Here is a 21,410-nt window from a genome sequence, read left to right on the forward strand (position 1 = left end):
AAAATATGACAAAAATGACAAAAAATGGACAAAAATGACAAAAATGACAAAAATGACAAAATGACAAAAAGACAAAAATGACAAAAATGACAAAAATGACACAAAAATGACAAAAATGACAATAAATGACAAAAATGACAAAAATGACAAAAATGACAAAAATGACAAAAATGACAAAAATGACAAAATGACAAAAATGACAAAAATGACAAAAATGACAAAAATGACAAAAATGACAAAAATGACAAAAATGACAAAAAATGACAAAATGACAAAAATGACAAAAATGACAAAAATGACAAAAATGACAAAACTGACAAAAATGACAAAAAATGACAAAAATGACACAAAATGACAAAAATGACAAAAATGACAAAATGACAAAAATGACAAAAATGACAAAAATGACAAAATGACAAAAATGACAAAATGACAAAAATGACAAAATGACAAAAATGACAAAAATGACAAAAATGACAAAAATGACAAAAATGACAAAATGACAAAAATGACAAAAATGACAAAAATGACAAAAATGACAAAAATGACAAAATGACAAAAATGACAAAATGACAAAAATGACAAAAATGACAAAAATGACAAAAATGACAAAAATGACAAAAATGACAAAAATGACAAAAATGACAAAAATGACAAAAATGACAAAAATGACAAAAATGACAAAAATGACAACAAAATGACAAAAATGACAAAAATGACAAAAATGACAAAAATGACAAAATGACAAAATATGACAAAAATGACAAAAATGACAAAAATGACAAAAATGACAAAAATGACAAAAATGACAAAAATGACAAAAATGACAAAAATGACAAAAATGACAAAATGACAAAAATGACAAAAATGACAAAAATGACAAAAATGACAAAAATGACAAAAATGACAAAAATGACAAAAATGACAAAATGACAAAAATGACAAAAATGACAAAATACAAAAATGACAAAAATGACAAAAGACAAATGACAAAAATGACAAAAATGACAAAAATGACAAAAATGACAAAAATGACCAAAATGACAAAAATGACAAAATGACAAAAATGACAAAAATGACAAAAATGACAAAAATGACAAAAATGACAAAAATGACAAAAATGACAAAATGACAAAATGACAAAAATGACAAAAATGACAAAAATGACCAAAAATGACAAAAATGACAAAAATGACAAAAATGACAAAAATGACAAAATGAACAAAAATGACAAAAATGACAAAAATGACAAAAATACAAAATGACAAAAATGACAAATGACAAAAATGACAAAAATGACAAAAATGACAAAAATGACAAAAATGACAAAAATGACAAAAATGACAAAAATGACAAAAAATGACAAAAATGACAAAAATGACAAAAATGACAAAATGACAAAAATGACAAAAATGACAAAAATGACAAAAATGACAAAAATGACAAAAAATGACAAAAATGACAAAAATGACAAAAATGACAAAATGACAAAAATGACAAAAATGACAAAAAGACAATGACAAAAATGACAAAAATGACAAAAATGACAAAAATGACAAAAATGACAAAAATGACAAAAATGACAAAATGACAAAAATGACAAAAATGACAAAAATGACAAAAATGACAAAAATGACAAAAATGACAAAAATGACAAAAATGACAAAAATGACAAAAATGACAAAAATGACAAAAATGACAAAAATGACAAAAATGACAAAAATGACAAAAATGACAAAAATGACAAAAAATGACAAAAATGACAAAATGACAAAATGACAAAAATGACAAAAATGACCAAAAATGACAAAAATGACAAAAATGACAAAAATGACAAATATGACAAAAATGACAAATATGACAAAATGACAAATATGACAAAAATGACAAAAATGACAAAAATGACAAAATGACAAAATGACAAAAATGACAAAAATGACAAAAATGACAAAATGACAAAAATGACAAAAATGACAAAAATGACAAAAATGACAAAAATGACAAAAATGACAAAAATGACAAAAATGACAAAAATGACAAAAATGACAAAAATGACAGAATTGACAAAAATGACAAAAATGACAAAAATGACAAAAATGACAAAAATGACAAAAATGACAAAAATGACAAAAATGACAAAAATGACAAAAATGACAAAAATGACAAAAATGACAAAAATGACAAAAATGACAAAAATGACAAAAATGACAAAAATGACAAAAATGACAAAATGACAAAAATGACAAAAATGACAAAAATGACAAAAATGACAAAAATGACAAAAATGACAAAAATGACAAAAATGACAAAATGACAAAAATGACAAAAATGACAAAAAATGACAAAAATGACAAAATGACAAAAATGACAAAAATGACAAAAATTACAAAAATGACAAAAAATGACAAAAATTACAAAAATGACAAAATGACAAAAATGACAAAAATGCGGAAATGACAAAAATAACAAAAAATGACAAAAATGACATAAATGACATAAAATGACAAAAATTACATCAAAAATTACATTTTGTCATTTTTGTCATTTTTGTCATTTTTGTCATTTTTATCATTTTTGTCATTTTTGTCATTTTTGTCATTTTATCATTTTTGTCATTTTTGTCAATTCTGTCATTTTTGTCATTTTTTGTCATTTTTGTCATTTTTGTCATTTTTGTCATTTTTGTCATTTTTGTCATTTTGTCATTTTGTCATTTTTGTCATTTGTGTCATTTTTGTCATTTTGTCATTTTTGTCATTTTTGTCATTTTTGTCATTTTTGTCATTTTTGTCATTTTGTCATTTTTGTCATTTTTTGTCATTTTTGTCATTTTTGTCATTTTTGTCATTTTTGTCATTTTTGTCATTTTTGTCATTTTTGTCATTTTTGTCATTTTTGTCATTTTTGTCATTTTTGTCATTTTTGTCATTTTTGTCATTTTTGTCATTTTGTCATTTTTGTCATTTTTGTCATTTTTGTCATTTTGTCATTTTTGTCATTTTTGTCATTTTTGTCAGTTTTGTCATTTTGTCATTTTGTCATTTTTGTCATTTTGTCATTTTTGTCATTTTTTGTCATTTTTGTCATTTTTGTCATTTTTGTCATTTTTGTCATTTTTGTCATTTTTGTCATTTTTGTCATTTTTGTCATTTTTGTCATTTTTGTCATTTTTGTCATTTTTGTCATTTTTGTCATTTTGTCATTTTTGTCATTTTTGTCATTTTTGTCATTTTTTGTCATTTTTGTCATTTTTGTCATTTTTGTCATTTTGTCATTTTTGTCATTTTTGTCATTTTTGTCATTTTTGTCATTTTTGTCATTTTTGTCATTTTTGTCATTTTTGTCATTTTTGTCATTTTTGTCATTTTTGTCATTTTGTCATTTTTGTCATTTTTGTCATTTTTGTCATTTTTGTCATTTTTGTCATTTTGTGTCATTTTTGTCATTTTTGTCATTTTTGTCATTTTTGTCATTTTGTCATTTTTGTCATTTTGTCATTTTTGTCATTTTTGTCATTTTGTCATTTTTGTCATTTTTGTCATTTTGTCATTTTTGTCATTTTTGTCATTTTTGTCATTTTTGTCATTTTTTGTCATTTTTGTCATTTTTGTCATTTTTGTCATTTTTGTCATTTTTGTCATTTTTGTCATATTTGTCATTTTTGTCATTTTTGTCATTTTTGTCATTTTTGTCATTTTTGTCATTTTGTCATTTTTGTCATTTTTGTAATTGTCATTTTTGTCATTTTTGTCATTTTTGTCATTTTTGTCATTTTTGTCATTTTTGTCATTTTTGTCATTTTTGTCATTTTTGTCATTTTTGTCATTTTTGTCATTTTTGTCATTTTTGTCATTTTTGTCCATTTTTGTCATTTTGTCATTTTTGTCATTTTTGTCATTTTTGTCATTTCATTTGTCATTTTTGTCATTTTTGTCATTTTTTGTCATTTTTGTCATTTTTGTCATTTTTGTCATTTTTGTCATTTTTGTCATTTTTGTCATTTTTGTCATTTTTGTCATTTTTGTCATTTTTGTCATTTTGTCATTTTGTCATTTTTGTCATTTTTGTCATTTTGTCATTTTTGTCATTTTTGTCATTTTTTGTCATTTTTGTCATTTTTGTCATTTTTGTCATTTTTGTCATTTTTGTCATTTTTGTCATTTTTGTCATTTTGTCATTTTTGTCATTTTGTCATTTTTTGTCATTTTTGTCATTTTTGTCATTTTTGTCATTTTTGTCATTTTGTCATTTTTGTCATTTTTGTCATTTTTGTCATTTTTGTCATTTTTGTCATTTTTTGTCATTTTTGTCATTTTTGTCATTTTTTGTCATTTTTGTCATTTTGTCATTTTTGTCATTTTTGTCATTTTTGTCATTTTTGTCATTTTTGTCATTTTTGTCATTTTTGTCATTTTTGTCATTTTTGTCATTTTTGTCATTTTTGTCATTTTTGTCATTTTTGTCATTTTTGTCATTTTTGTCATTTTGTCATTTTTGTCATTTTTGTCATTTTTGTCATTTTGTCATTTTTGTCATTTTGTCATTTTTGTCATTTTTGTCATTTTTGTCATTTTTGTCATTTTTGTCATTTTTGTCATTTTTGTCATTTTTGTCATTTTTGTCATTTTTGTCATTTTTGTCATTTTTGTCATTTTTGTCATTTTTGTCATTTTTGTCATTTTTGTCATTTTTGTCATTTTTGTCATTTTTGTCATTTTTGTCATTTTTGTCATTTTTGTCATTTTTGTCATTTTTGTCATTTTTGTCATTTTTGTCGTTGCTATTGATTTAAAGGTTGTCAATTTGGTCACTCATATCATTTTTCTTAATTATTTATGTTATTTGTCAATTGTGTACATTTCTCGAATTTTGACAGTTTTTCTAATTTTGTCATTATTTGTTCTTTTGTTTTAAATTTTTTCAAATCTGTCAAATTTTTCCAAAATATCATGCAATTCACAAATGTGATAAAATGATAATAAAAATATTAAATTAACAAAATTGTCAGTGATAATTAAATTTTCAAAAATTACAAAATTAGAATCTAAACTAAGTTACCAGAAATGCCAAAACGATAAAATTGAAATTATTAACTAAATTTTAAAAATTGTCATTCATAATAATAAAAGTTTCATCAATCAATTGTTAATTCGATTATTATTGGACCCTACGTTATCGCATCGTATTTTTCTCCGGAGATTGTAATTTTACCCAATTATTTTCAATATACTCGATTTCTTCACTTCAGAGGATAATCCGGACAAACGTGAAATTTTTTGAAACACATGGTTGCTGCTACTCCAAAAACAGTTAGTTGAGATTATACTTATTTATAAAAAAAAAATCATCGAAATGGAATTGTACAGCATACTCCAAGTATTTGAAAAATCAAAAAATATTGAAAATATAAAAAATCGTGAAAATTTTCAAATATTTTGATCTTGCATAACATTTTGAATTTTTATATTTTCAAATCATATTGGATTTACTGCGTTAGAAATTCTTTAATCATAATTTGATGATTCAGAATTAAGAAAACTTTAAAATCATGTTTTATTCGAGTTTGTATAATATGTATATTATAATAATCAGACTGTAAGAGGGCTAAAATCCACTGTCAAGTGTATTAGATCGGGTTTTATATCTTGTTAGTGTTGATGTTCGCCAAATACTCAACGGAAACTTTAACCACGTCACACGAGCGTATCACGAGCGAATTTTGATTGGTTTTTAAAGTGATGTTCTGAACATGGATAGAATATTTTAATAAAGTTTCAGAGGTCATCAGGAAAGTATTTATCATAAGTCTAACAAAATATTCTTTATAAAAAGAACTAAAGAAATGTGTTCTTCAAATCATACAAAAAATTCTTTAAAATAATTTTCAAATAGGTGAAATGTTTTTAGAGGCATTAAAAATTTTATAATAATATTTAATCAAAAGTTGGATTTATAACTTCACTTCTACTTTCTGTTGCATCAACTAAAAAGTCGTCTAAAATTTTTGCTGTCTACAATATCTTGAAAATATAATTTCTTCAATTTTTAGAAATTTTGATGGATATAACTACAACTATTATCTACTTACATCAACAAAGAATGTCTTTCAGTATTGGGTGTTGAAGATTTTGGTTCATTTAACAATTTTGTTGAAGATTGTTGATCGATTTGACTTATCCTGCAATAAATATCTAAAATATTTTTTAATTTTTTTCAGAAGTAATCTCAAAAACAAGAGCTGATACCAATAAACTAATCGCCTCTCAAGAAGCTAAAAAAATGTTGCATCAATGTTAAATTTGTTGTCTTGAGTTATTTTTAGTACTTTGAAATGAATTCTCCAAAACCATTTCTGTTTGTTTGGAAATTTTAAATATCTGAAGCTTATTTATCATTATAAAAGTTCATAAAAAGTACTTCTTAAATGTGTTGAAGAAACATAACTAAACTTAATAAAACTAGATTTGTCACCTGGAATTCAGAAAATCACACGCCATCTACAACCTTCCGATCGCATCGTCTCAAAATGAACCAGATATGTCAAACTCTCCTGTCACCTGATAATGAAGCAGAGATAAAAGAAAAACATGCTAACACGGAAGATGGATCAAATTCCACGCTGATGACACTATCGATAACTTGAAGCAGCAAATCTTTTCCACACGCATATTCACTCATTATCGAACCTGATATTCTTTGGGAAATAGATTACTAAATATTTCACAACTCGTCCACCTAGGAAAGAAGATGCATCAACCAAACAAGTTTGGATCTGTTTAGCTAATGAAGTTGGTGCTGCTGACCCACATTTTTTTTTTGGTCACATGTCTTTGGAGCATTTTTTTTTTTCGTTTCAAACTGCCTTTTACTGGTAGCAGCAACTGCCCGCCATAAGTCAATCAAAGCATCACGCTACCAAACTGGCTAACGTCTTCTTGAGTGAATGAGGAAGAAAAAACACGAAAACCAAACAGAAAAAAAAACAAACCGGAATGTTATCTCATCGAACCATAAAACAAACCATCATCATCATATGCATAAATGAGAATGTGTGTCTTTGGGTAGCTTTCTTCTTCGTCCAATTTTAGTAGCAGAAACAAACTAATCGTCACCTTTTTCCGCATTTTTCTTGTATTTCACTTTTTTTCAGGTCCATCTCTACTTCTCGGCCATCCCGGAAGATAAGGTGCCCTACGTTAACAGCATCGGCGAACGTCATCGGGTGCGACAGTTATTGCAGCAGCTGCCTCCGCACGATAATGAGGTAGGTTCCGCAAAGAGTTGATTATACTTACTACCCGGTCTGCCTCTCAAACCCACGTTTTTCAGGAACAAGACAGGGTTTTCATATGTACGATTGGGGCCTGAAGAAAATATACGAAAACATTCTTTACGAATATACGAAAACTTTCTACACAAATTTTAAACTAAAAGTATAAAAATTCAAAGTTGTGCTTTGAGCTCTGCTAGTCAATTTTTAAATGCAAATTTTGAATTCAGTCACCCTATGCTTAAGTCGTTTTCAAACGTTACGTTACACTCATTGGTCAATGCAAACAACATGTCCAACCCTTTTGGTCATCTCATTACTGGCGTGTTGTTGGGTGCCAGTTGTCTCTAATTATGTTTGCACTGCCATTGACTTGTTTGGGATGATACGCAAAATTTACCAGGGCCAGTACCAGTGCGTTTTCTTCTGTTTGAATTGTCCGTGAGATCACCTCCAAGTAAGGAGTTCAAGAATGTACAAGCAAGGTGGTGCTGGAATGATTCAGTGAACTATCTTCGCAGCATAGTTTGACTGAAATTAATTGGCATACATATTTTCAAATTCCAAAAATTCAGTTCAATTTGTGCATCTTTGAAAAAACTAGATTTTGGTTCATAATTTCCAGATTAATATTTTCAATATGATGTTCTGACCAATTCTGGACCCACCTCTAGCTAACTAATTGATTGTGCTGCTGAGATAATTTATGCGCACGATCCACTTTGCTCGCGATCAAGCAGCACCCATGCGTAGTTTCTCGAAGGATCTCATTCCTGAATCCAATTTTGCAGACCAAAGACAAATAAACGAGCGCAAAGTGTCACTTTTCTTCTGGCACTTGTCAAATGATGAAGTGTGTTGAAACCCGTTGTTGAAACTTGTATTGCTCTGACAATTGAGGCAGTTTGTTTTGTTGTTTGGTTGGTTTACGCTGCTGCCTCCTAATGAAAAGGTGTGAGCTTCGGAAGAGAACAAAACTACAATTATGAATATCATGCTCTCTGCACTTTCTGCACCGTTGCTTGATTTACCAAGAGGCGCGACTTTTGGTACCATACCAATATTTGATATTTGATTGACTATTACAATACTGCTTCAGAGTTCCAATAGCATAGCATAGTATTTATAGTTTTGAAATAGTATTTATAGTTTTGAAACTTGAAATGTTGTTACCATACCTTATTTGAGCTATAATTTTAAAAAGTGTTAAATTCACTTCAATTGATCAAGTGAGCTGGTTTTCTCGCACCCAACTTGAGTGTCGGCAATAACAAAATTTCGGAATTCCTAAATTAGAAAAATAGATAAGATTTAGCAAGAAAAAAGATAGTTTTAGCGTGATGCTTATGCTTAAACATTTTTTTCTAAAAACTAGTTAATACATTGAATTTGATAAAACATGTTTTTTTATTCAAAAACTTAGTGTAGAAGTGAAAAACAACAAAGAATCTATAAAACCAAACAATGAAGAATAGCTACGAAAAGCATCTGAATGTCCAATTTTGCAACATTCATCATTTAGAATTTAGAACTTTTGTTTCGCAGACTGTTGACAGTAGCAAATTCATCGGAGAAATGACATATTTTGGAACAAAAGGATAGTTATCTAAAAATTTACCAGAATTGATGAATAACCGGAACTCTAGTAAACCAACTTCTATCGATAGTCAAAAATCTTTCTCAATTACCGTAAACTGGAGGAACATTAATCACTGTTTTAATTAATTTTGGAATATAGTTTGGAATATAGTATAAAGAATGATCATTGAAAGCAAAATATTCAAAAGAAATTAGTGGCTATGAATATTTTTTTTTCACAGTAGCGGATTTCATGTTTACTTTGGTCACTCTTGTTTGTACGAACCGCCGTGCGGGGTGACAATGGGTCAAAAATGGTGGTGTTTGAGTAATTTCCTGAATAAGTATTGTAGTTTAGATTAGTTAGAAAATATAAGAAAGCAGTTTTGTTTTTGAATAGTATACATAGTATACATACAACTGCACATAATTTGGTTGAAAAAAATTATTTTTTTTTGAAAAAGTAACAAAACAAAGAAAATTTGCCAATTCTCACCCCTTAGGGGGGTGACTGTTATTATCAATTTAGACGATTTTTAAAATTCAAACAGAATAGTTATAAGACAAAACTTCTGAAGCAAATGAAAAAATAATATGCCGGCTATAATGTGTAAAAATTTGAAAGCGATATCTCTGATACTTATGAAGATATTTCAAAATAAATTTTGGCCCATTGTCACCCCCCACGACGGTATCTCAACATCTTTAAAATTACTGTTTTGATGCCATAGTAATTCTTTTGGATGGACTCAATTGAATTTTTCAACGGTTTTTTTTTTCAAAAAACAAATATACTCAAAAGATGGACAATATTGCCGCACACATTTAGGGGCAAAAATTATAAAAATTTAACAATATTTTTTGGCCTCAAAAACAAATGAAATTTGACCTTTAAGCAATTCTCTAGGCCCTCCCACTGTTCCCATGATAAGAGTTAGTAAGAGATTAAAAATGTTCGAATCAAATTTTCTTGATGCACATTTGAACTAAACCTATTTTTATAGTTTGAAATTCGGCTTTAAAAAAAACTGCAATATTAATAATGTTAAACGATACACTGAGAAAAAAAGAATTTTGTGCAGATATTTGAGGTGAAAATCAAGTACATGTTTCTATAACAGAAAATATATTATATTATATTTTTGGATGATTTTTTAAATATAACTTGGGATATATTTTATGAATCAAAACTAAGAAAATCAACTCAAATTCTACTTTATATTTGTGATTTTCAGCTGAACTGCATGTACAAACTTGTTTTGATTAAAAAATTTGATATCTGGAAACTAAATTGACAAGCAAATTTTTAAGTTAATTTTCTCTTGAATTTCTCAACAGTTTTATTGTTGATTGAAAAACTCATTCACAAGCTAAATCCTTTTCTGAATTTTAAATCTGAATTCTTAACCTGAATTCAAAAATTGAACTTTGAATAAATTTCCGGATTTCTAAACGATTTCTGAAATGTATGAAAATACGATTTAGAAATGTTAATTCCAGGAAAAAAATTTATGAGCAAAGTCTAAGAGCCCTCATTCATAAATCTTTTATTTAAATTCTGAAGGGCTGGTTTAATCCTAATTCATTATTTCAAATATTTTTCTTTAATTCTGATTTGTGAATCTGATTTAAAATGCGAATTTAAAAGGATGAATCTGAATCTGAGTTTTCAATTTTGGATCGCCCCTTAGAAACTTTAAATGTTTAAATTTTGTGTTAGAATAAAGTTTAAGAACTTCGAATTTGAATATAAAAAAAATCTTCTTTTTCATACTTTGAAAACTTTTGAAAATGCATGTGATTTTCGAAAAACATTATTCTTTTTTGATAGGAAATGCAAAACTTAATTTAAACCAGGATATCAGGACAAGGATTCCTTCGTAATTCCCTATTCGAACTGATCATCAAGAATCCTAAACTTGATACAGAATCAGAAATACGAAAATGTGTCGAAATACAATGTTTGTTATGGGAATATGAAACCAGAACCCCCAAAATGAGTTCAATTTAAAATTTAATATTCAGACCTGTATTTTATAATATTTAATATAAAAATTGGGGAATGTCCGGTCCGACCCGGTTCACGGATTTCATTAGAAAGCCCAAATTTTGCACGGTTTTGTTCTCATTCTCATTCTTAAATAAAACTTAAAAAAAATTGTGTTGTGATTTTTCTTTAATTCTTCGTCCAAAATTTTTGCAACAGTGTTTCGAAAAAATAATCAAAAAAGGATTTTTTTAAAAGTTTTTTCCCGGTTTTTTATGAGCAATTCCTAGGTTTTGACCAAAAATGCCCGGTTTGCCTGCATTTTGCTCGACATTTGATATCAAATAGCCGAATTTGCCAGGTTTTTATATAAAACAGTCCGGAATTGTCCGGCGCAGATACGTGCTGAAAAAAAATCTGACAACCTTATTCTATACAGAAGTGAGAGAATTTTGAAAAACTGTAGCAGAATTTTGAACTTGGGATGGGTTTTTGAGGTTTGTACTTTTGAATATCTTTGCTCTATTATCATAATTTGATTATGAATTTAAAATTTTGAGTCTAGAGTAGAATACCTCGCTTGCTTTTTTGGACTCTCATGGGGGGGATTTAACCCCAAACCCCCCCCACCCCCCCCCCCCCCCCCATTTCATGATGATCAAAGTTCCCCCAGATTACGATGTTTCAAGTTTCAGCAGCAAGAACCAGTCAAGTTTGGCGGTTAAAGTATTTAATTTTTGAGTCTTGGATTTCATAATTGCTAATTAAATTTTCGATGCATGAAAAAAGTTTTAAATGTTTAGCAGTACTACGACCTTAAAATTTAAAAAAAAACTATTTAAATGGTATAAGGTTTCGTTTGACAAAAATGATGTTGATTTTTCTGTACAAAATATTGAATGTTCCCATAAAAACCTCAAAGTTGAAATTCACTCATGTAGACGTTACTTAATAATTCTGCAGTCAAATGGCCAATTTTCTTAAGGTATTTTCAAAATTTTCTCCAAAAAATGCCGGAATAACCGGAATGTCTATTCCATGAATGACCATGGAATAGACATTCCAATTATATTCTTGACTTTATGATAGAAAATATTATAAAAAACGCATTTTTTGGAGAAAATTTTGTTATAGCGAAAGTTTTAGACTCGATGGTAACATTTAAAAATTCTGATTTCCTATTGGCTTTCAGGCAACTTTTGAGAACTTTCGCTGAAACAAAATTTTTCTAAGAAAATGTGTTTTTATATTTTTTTTCTATCATAAATTTAGTAATATAAACAATATTGTGGATCCTTTCTAAGACAAGAAAGTTCAAATGTTCTTGAGAAGTGTGAAAAATGAGCAAAACCAACTAACTTATTTCAAATCACTACTTTCGAAAAAAAACAGTCCGAGTAGTTGTCAATTTTTTCAAGGAACTCTAACAAATATGGGAACTACAGCTGATACAGCTCAGTTGGCAAGTCAGTTTCCACCTGAGCTGATGTGCCTGAGCCCTGAGCTCGAGCCAAAGAATAAACATCGAACACTCTTGTTCTTGTATCAGATATGTTTTATTATGACTGTTCGCCAAATGCATCGTTGATAAAAGTCGCGAATGACACAAAGATGTCCAAACGACTTCAATCAAAACAAAAAATAAAACAACTAAATAAGGGATTTTGAAGGCTGCATTTAAAAGAAAAAAAGTCTATATACTTTAATTAGCAAGCTAATTCTTTTTAACCATTGGTGAAAATGCTATAAATATTTAGAAATAAGAGTAACAAATTAGATTCCCGGTTCAAATAAGGATTATTTTCTACTCTTGTAAACTCACCTAAAATTGAAAATTATAGTTTGATACTTTTTTTAAGAATCTGCTGATATGATAAAAGTTAAATAAAAGTACCAGTTTACACTATTTTCAGCATTTTTGATCTAAGTAAACTGAAGGTATTTTTTAATGTGAAATCGGGCACTGAATCCGAAAATAAAGTTCTAAAAAATCTCAGAAGAATAGTTTTTGAGTTATGCTCCAAATATGGAAATTTGGAAAATTAAAAAATGTACTTGTACACAAAATTTTCTCTAAGAAAATGACTTTTTTATAATTTTTTCTATCATAAATTAACTAATTTCAACAATACTATTGATTATACGCAAAAATGAAGCTCAAAATGAAGCTCAAATAGGCTATAGAAAACTTAATCATTTTTAATATGTAAAACAGAGGTTTCAAATAACTGTTATGCCGTCCGAGATATTTAAAAATATGTACAAGTAGGTACAGTTTTATTTTTCCAAATTTTCATATTTGGAGCAAACTCAAACTCAACTCAACTCAAAAAATGTTCTACTGAGATTTTTTGGAATTTTATTATCGGATTCAGCGCTCGATTTTACACACAAGATCCGAATAAGGATTCCATCCCAATGATGATCCTAACTGAAAACCAGAACTACAAGCTTGGTACTTCCTAGATATTTTTCCGCAAGTATCAAGGCCGAGAAAATCCGGGCTGTTTTTTTTTAATTTAAAACCATTCATAATCCGGGCATATTGTATCAAAGTTTTCGCCCAACAACGGCCAACATCCAGGCAAATTTGGAACTATTCTATTAAAATCACGAAGAACTTGAAAATTTGATTTTTTTTTAACGAAATATAAATATTCGTCGATTAAGATTCATATTTAAGGCCTCCAACAAATCGTTCGTGTTCATTTTGACAAACTTTGATTTAACAAATTATAAGGACCCATAATTCATAATTCATAAGGATACATAATTCTAGGGTCTCAATTTAAATTTTTGTCAAGCTTTGTCTAACTTTTTGGAATCTGTTTGACTTTTTGGAGCTCATTATTTTGAACTGAACTACAATCAACAAGTGAGAAATGTTTTCAAAAACTGTTGTAAAATTGTGGACCTGGGATAAAAATTCGAGGCTTTGGACTAAGTTCTATATCATAGTTGTATCTCTTGAATTGTTGTTGAGAGAAGCTTGATTAGAAGTCTTGCGAAAATTATTTCGCTTTGTATTTTTGGACTCTCATAAGGGGTTTGGGGTTTGATCTCCAATCCTGCAATATGAACTTTATAATGCCATACTTTAGAATCACAGGTAAACTATCAACCTTTTTCTGGAAAAGTAGTCCTAAATGTTCGTTATGGGTTTAATTGATCCATTGAGATAAAAAAGATATATTTTTCTTCTGAATGGATTGTGGACATTGCCTAGCACGAGATTGGTATTATTTATTTTATATCTAATATTTTAAAATGATTTTGTCTTAAAAGTTGAAATCTTCGCCTCGAAATATGCTTTAACCATAGAGTTGTTGACCAACTTTTGAAATTTTTTTTTCTAAGACTGTCGAAGACTAGGGTCCTCTGAACAAAGGATGAAGTCTCTTATATTTTTAATATATGGGAAACAAGAGTTTGAGTTGATTTGAATCATTACAACAGTGTCTCCTTCGTTATTTAAAAAAGAATTTTGATCCACATACTTGCATAAACGTGACCAAACTAAAACCGCGAAAAACTAAAGTTGATTCAAACAACGCGTAGAATACAAATATTTATCTTGCTTCCATCTCTTGGAAAGACTTTCATTTCATCCCTGGTGGTGGCTATTATTTGTGGTCATATTTACCCGGACCAAACCACAAAAGCTATCTCGTCTAATAGTGTATCAACAACAGTTTTCTCACCTTCCTGCAACCTTTGCCGTTTGATTATGAAAATTTATATTTGTATTTTTTTTCTTCAGGTGCGATACTGTCACTCGCTCACGGACGAAGAACGCAAAGAGCTGAAACTATTCTCGGCCCAACGGAAACGGGAAGCCCTCGGTCGCGGCACCGTCAAACAACTGGCCACCAATCAACTGTGCTATGGGGTATGTATTGAACTTTTTATGGATCCGGGGTTTACCACGGTCATATTTTATCGACTGATTCCGAAAGAATTTGAAGTTTGTTTCGAATGAATGAAGGAGAACAGTCTGTAATAAAACAATAAAAACTGAGACTTCTTAAGTCAATTCAACAGCAGAACTTTGAATCAAAATTCAAAATCAGCAACGACAATTTGAAACATTCGATTCCAACGGATTTCTTAACACTTTCTCTTTCCTCTCTAAAAAAAATTAGTGTGGTGAATGTATCTCTTCCGGCGATATGGGCGTGTGCGCGTCCCGATTCGATCAGGGCACCTGCTGGCATCCGGCCTGTTTCGTGTGCTGCGTCTGCAAGGAACTGCTGGTGGATCTGATCTACTTCCACCGGGAGGGCCGGCTGTACTGTGGCAGGCATCATGCCGAGACGCTGAAGCCGCGCTGTTCCGCGTGCGATGAGGTAAGAAGCGGAAAGCGAATCTACACATCAAAAAGACTGTACTCGAAAAAAATGCTACACTATCTTTCGTGAACTACGATTAGGTGGATGGATTTTTTTTTACTTTGCTTCTAACACCTTTTAATACTTAAAAAAATATATTCTGCTCTTAGCAAAATTATTTCCTAATGAATTCAATAATATATTCTTAATTTTATGATCTGATATCTGGATGAAGATATTGTCTAATGTTGCCCAGAATTTGAAATTTATGAGACATGTATCAAATTTTTACAAAATTTTATAGAATTTTACAGAATTTTACAGAATTTTACAGAATTTACAGAATTTTACAGAATTTTACAGAATTTTACAGAATTTTACAGAATTTTACAGAATTTTACAGAATTTTACAGAATTTTACAGAATTGTACCAAATTATACAGAATTTTACAGAATTTTACAGAATTTTCCAGAGTTTTACAGAATTGTACAGAATTTTCCAGAATTTCACAGAATTTTACAATATTTTACAAAAATATTCAGAATTTTACAAAATTTTACAGATTTTACAGCATATTTGAGAATTTCACAGAATTTTAAAGTATTTTACAGAATTTTACAGAATGTTACAGAAGTTTACAGAATTTTACAGAATTTTACAGAATTTTACAGAATTTTACAGAATTTTACAGAATTTTACAGAATTTTACAGAATTTTACAGAATTTTACAGAATTTTACAGATTTTTTTAGAATTTTACAAAATTTCCAAAATTTTACAGAATTAAACAGTTTTTGAAAAATTTTACAGAATTGTACAGATTTTAACAAAATTCTACAGAATTTTACAGAATTTTATAAAATTTCACAGAATTCACAGAGCTTTTCAGAATATTACAGAATTTTAAAGAATTTCACAGATTTTTATAGAATGTTACAGAATTTCACCGAATTTTACAGAATTTTACAGAATTGCACAGAATTTTACAGAATTGCACAGAATTTTACGGAACTTTTCTGAATTTGAAAATTTTTTACAGGATGATACCAAATTTTACAGAATTTTATAAAATTCTAAAGAATTTCACAAAAAATTATCAGAATATTACAGAATTTTACAGAATGTTATAAAATTTTACAGAATTTTATCAAATTTTACAGAATCATAAAAAATTTTACAGAATTTTATGGAATTTCACAGAATTTTATCGAATTTAACAGAATTTTACAAAATGTTACAAAATGATATAAAGTTAAAGAAATTTAACAGATTTTCCAGAATTTTTCAAAATTTTACAGAATTTTACAAAATTTACAGAAATTCACGGAATTTTACAGAATTTTTCAGAATAATACTAAATTTTAAAAAATGTTATACAATGTTAAAAACTTTACAGAATTTCAAAAAATTCTATTGAATTTCACAGAACTTTCCAGAATTTGACAGCATTTTACAGATTTTCAAAGAATTTAACAGAATTTTACAGAATTTTATAGAATTCAATAGAATTTTAAAGAATTTTACGGAATTTTACAGAATTTTAACAGAATTTTACACAATTTTACAGAATTAAACAGTTTTTCAAGAATTTACAGAATTTAACAGACTTTTACAAAATTCTACAGAATTTTACAGAATTTTATAGAATTTAAGAGAATTTCACAGAATCCACAGAACCTTACAGAATTTTACAAAATTTTACAGAATTTTACATAATTTTACAGATTTTCACAGAATTTTACAGAATTTACAGAATTTTACAGAATTTTGCAGAATTTTACAGAATTTTACAGAATTTTACAGAATTTTACAGAATTTTACAGAATTTTACAGAATTTTACAGAATTTTACAGAATTTTACAGAATTTTACAGAATTTAACAGAATTTTACAGAATTTTACAGAATTTTACAGAATTTTACAGAATTTTACAGAATTTTGCAGAATTTTACAGAATTTTACAGAACTTTACAGAATTTTACAGAATTTTACAGAATTTTACAGAATTTTACAGAATTTTACAGAATTTTACAGAATTTTACAGAATTTTACAGAATTTTACAGAATTTTACAGAATTTTACAGAATTTTACAGAATTTTACAGAATTTTACAGAATTTTACAGAATTTTACAGAATTTAAGAGAATTCAATAGAATTTAACAAAATTTTGCGGAATTTTACAGAATTTTTAACAGAATTTCACAAAATTTTACAGAATTAAACAGCTTTTCAAAAATTTACAGAATTTTAAGGCTTTTACAAATTTCACAGAAATTTATAGAATTTAAGAGAATTTCACAGAATCCACAGAACTTTACAGAATTTTAAAGAATTTTACAGAATTTTACAGAATTTTACAGAATTTTACAGAATTTTACAGAATTTTACAGAATTTTACAGAATTTTACAGAATTTTACAGAATTTTACAGAATTTTACAGAATTTTACAGAATTTTACAGAATTTTACAGAATTTTACAGAATTTTACAGAATTTTACAGAATTTTACAGAATTTTACAGAATTTTACAGAATTTTATAGAATTTTTCAGAATTTTAGAGAATTTCTCAGAATTTCACAAAATTTTACAGAATTTTACAGAATTTTACAGAGTTTTACAGAATTTTACAGAATTTTACGGAATTCTACAGAATTTTACAGTATTTTACAGAATTTTACAGAATTTTACAGAATTTCACGGAGTTTTACAGAAATTATAGAATTTTGCAGATTTTTACAGAATTTTACAGAATTTCCCAAAATTTTGCAGATTTTTACAGAATTTTAAAGAATTTTATAGAATTTTACAGAACTTTACAGAATTTAACAGAATTTAACAGAATTTTACAGAAATTTACAGAATTTTACAGAATTTTACAGAATTTTACAGAATTTAAGAGAATTCAATAGAATTTTACAAAATTTTGCGGAATTTTACAGAATTTTTAACAGAATTTCACAAAATTTTACAGAATTAAACAGCTTTTCAAAAATTTACAGAATTTTAAGGCTTTTACAAATTTCACAGAAATTTATAGAATTTAAGAGAATTTCACAGAATCCACAGAACTTTACAGAATTTTAAAGAATTTTACAGAATTTTACAGAATTTTACAGAATTTTACAGAATTTTACAGAATTTTACAGAATTTTACAGAATTTTACAGAATTTTACAGAATTTCACAGAATTTTACAGAATTTTACAGAATTTTACAGAATTTTACAGAATTTTACAGAATTTTACAGAATTTTTCAGAATTTTACAGAATTTTACAGAATTTTATAGAATTTTTCAGAATTTTAGAGAATTTCTCAGAATTTCACAAAATTTTACAGAATTTTACAGAATTTTACAGAATTTTACAGAATTTTACAGAATTTTACAGAATTTTACGGAATTCTACAGAATTTTCCAGTATTTTACAGAATTTTACAGATTTTACAGAATTTCACGGAGTTTCACAGAAATTATAGAATTTTTCAGAATTTTACAGAATTTTACAGAATTTCCCAAAATTTTGCAGATTTTTACAGAATTTTAAAGAATTCTATAGAATTTTACAGAACTTTACAGAATTTAACAGAATTTTACAGAATTTTACAGAATTTTAAAAAATTTTACAGAATTTTACAGAATTTTACAGAATTTTACAGAATTTTAAAGAATTTTACAGAATTTTACAGAATTTTACAGAACTTTACAGAACTTAACAGAATTTTACAGAATTTTACAGAATTTTAAAGAATTTTACAGAAACTTCTAGAATTTTTCAGAATTTTCTAGAATTTTTCAGAAATCTTCAGAATTTCACAGAATTTTACAAAATTTTACAGAATTTTTCAGAATTTTACAGATTTTTATAGTATTGACCGAATTTTGTAGAATTTAAAAGATTGCCAAAGAACTTTACAGAATTTTACAAAGTTTTACAGAATTTTACAGAATTCTACAGAATTTGAAAGTATTTTACCACCTTTTTTAGAATTATTTGGGATTTCACAGAATTTTACAGAATTTTGCAGAATGTTATAGAATTTTACAGCATTTTTAAGATTTTTACAGAATTTAACAGAACTTTACAGAATTTTAAAGAATTTTACATCATTTTATAGTATTGAAAGAATTTTATAGAATTCAAAAGATTGCCACAGAATTTTAAAGAAATTTACAGAATTTTACAGAATTTTACAGAATTTTACAGAATGTTATGATATTTTACCGAATTTTTTAGAATTCTATGTGTTTTCACAAAAATTTACAAAATTTTACAGAATTTCACAGAATGTAACAGAATTTTACAAAATTTTACAGAATTTCTAGTATTTTTCAGTGATCTTCAGAATATCACAGAAATTTTCAAAATTTTACAAAGTTTTACAGAATTTCACAAAATGTAACAGAGTTTTACAGAATTTTACAGAATTTATTAGAATTTTACAGAATTTTACAGAATTTTACAGAACTTTACAGAATTTTACCGAATTTTTCAGAATTTTCCAGAATTTTACAGACCTTCACAGAATATTATAATATTTTACCAAATTCTTTAGAATTTTGAGGGTTTCCACAGAATTTTACAGAAATTTACAGAATTTTACAAAATTTTATAGTATTTTACAGAATTTTACAGAATTTTGCAGAATTTTACAAAATTTTACAGAATTTTACAGAATTTTAAAGAATTTTACAGAGTTTTATAGTATTGAAAGAATTTTATAGAATTTAAAAGATTGCCACAGAATTTTACAGAATTTTATAGAATTTTACAGAATTTTACAGAGTTTCACAGAATTTTACAAAATTTTACAGAAATATACAGAATTTTATAGAAATTCACAGCTTTGCCAGAAATTAACAGGAGTTCACAGAATTACAAAAATATACCAATTTTTATAGTTTTTTTTTCAAAACTTAATAGAAATTTTTCAAAATTTCATACAATGTTTTACATTTTTACAGAATTTAACAGAATTGCATTGAATTTAATAGAATTTATCAGAATTTAAAAGAATTCTACTGAAATTTACAGAATTTATCAAATTTAAAAAAATTTCCAACAGAATTTTACTGTATTTTCCAAAGTTTTACTGAATTTCACATTGATATACAAAATTTTACACTTCGTTTTTGAACTGTGATAAGCTTTCCAGATTTTTCAGTAGTTTATGGTATTTTTTAATTCATAGAACGAGCCGAGATTTTACAGGATATTATATTTCTACATACATATAAAGAGTTTATAAATTTCACAGAAATATATTAACAAAAATTTTAACAGTTTTCAAATTTTATAGTGAAACCCAATTTCTTCAAAAATGTCAATGTAACCCAATTGGAAGTTTTACAACTTGTAATTTTTTAGGCGAATCAAAGAAAAAAACCCAGAACTTCTATTGAATTCACGAGAGCTTAAGTATAATGGATCCAGATTGGAAAAAAAATTCCCTTATGACTTCTAGAGTGACAATTTTAGACAACTCGCTTAAAATAGCTGAATATATTTTGTTTCTAGGCCAATTTGTACTAAACATCTAGTTTTGAAAACATTATAACGTTATTAAAATTTGATATTTATACAGTCGTTTACAAAAAAATAAACGATTTCAGCTGAATATTGTCTTGAAATCATATTTGAGCAACGTAAAGAGGTTCCTAAAACTATAATTTTTATAAAATCGGATGAAATACAAAAAAAGATAGAGCGGTTTAGATTAAGACTGTCAAATTGACTTTCCTAGAATTCTAACGCATAAAACATTTCGGACGGATGAGGATTTAAAAATTTGAATATCTTAACATAAAAAACCATTCTTTATTCATAGATTGTCAGCCTTACTGAGTGATACGTAACAAAAAATTTAAATTTTTCTTCTGGAACTTCTTTGAAATATCCAGGTAGAATTAACTTCTTCCTTTACTTCATAAAGTAAATCATCAACGATTTTAACACATGAATCATGCTAAAAAAAGTGCACTTCTAGTGTTTTAAGATATAATTGCGGATTCTTGATTTTCTTGGTTTTCCACAACCGCACCAAAATATTTTTGACAATTTTTTTTGTCTATTTCGAAGCTGTGAGTTAACTACTTTACACATTATCAGCCAAATTTAAACATTTGATTTATATATTACTAGCTATCTAGGCCAATTGGACTGTATTTTTCTGGAGAAAGGAAACGCACTGGTTTCTAAGTTAAAGGTTCTCTATTTATTCTTAACATACAATTTGGTAGGTATTTACACTT

The 21,410-nt window shown here is 27.2% G+C and overlaps 1 protein-coding gene across 5 annotated transcripts in view; it reads left to right on the forward strand.

Annotated features, from left to right (window-relative positions):
• LOC129751382 (protein prickle-like) overlaps nucleotides 1-21,410 on the forward strand; it is a 131,884-nt gene that overhangs the window by 98,392 nt on the left and 12,082 nt on the right. For all 5 annotated transcript variants that reach the window (XM_055746859.1, XM_055746860.1, XM_055746861.1 and 2 more), the window contains 3 exons: nucleotides 7,151-7,264; nucleotides 14,596-14,724; nucleotides 14,978-15,181. In XM_055746859.1, the coding sequence (XP_055602834.1) occupies nucleotides 7,151-7,264; nucleotides 14,596-14,724; nucleotides 14,978-15,181 (447 nt within the window). The remainder of the gene's footprint in view (nucleotides 1-7,150; nucleotides 7,265-14,595; nucleotides 14,725-14,977; nucleotides 15,182-21,410) is intronic.

This window comes from Uranotaenia lowii, chromosome 3, assembly GCF_029784155.1.
Source record: "Uranotaenia lowii strain MFRU-FL chromosome 3, ASM2978415v1, whole genome shotgun sequence".
Taxonomy (NCBI): domain Eukaryota; kingdom Metazoa; phylum Arthropoda; class Insecta; order Diptera; family Culicidae; genus Uranotaenia; species Uranotaenia lowii.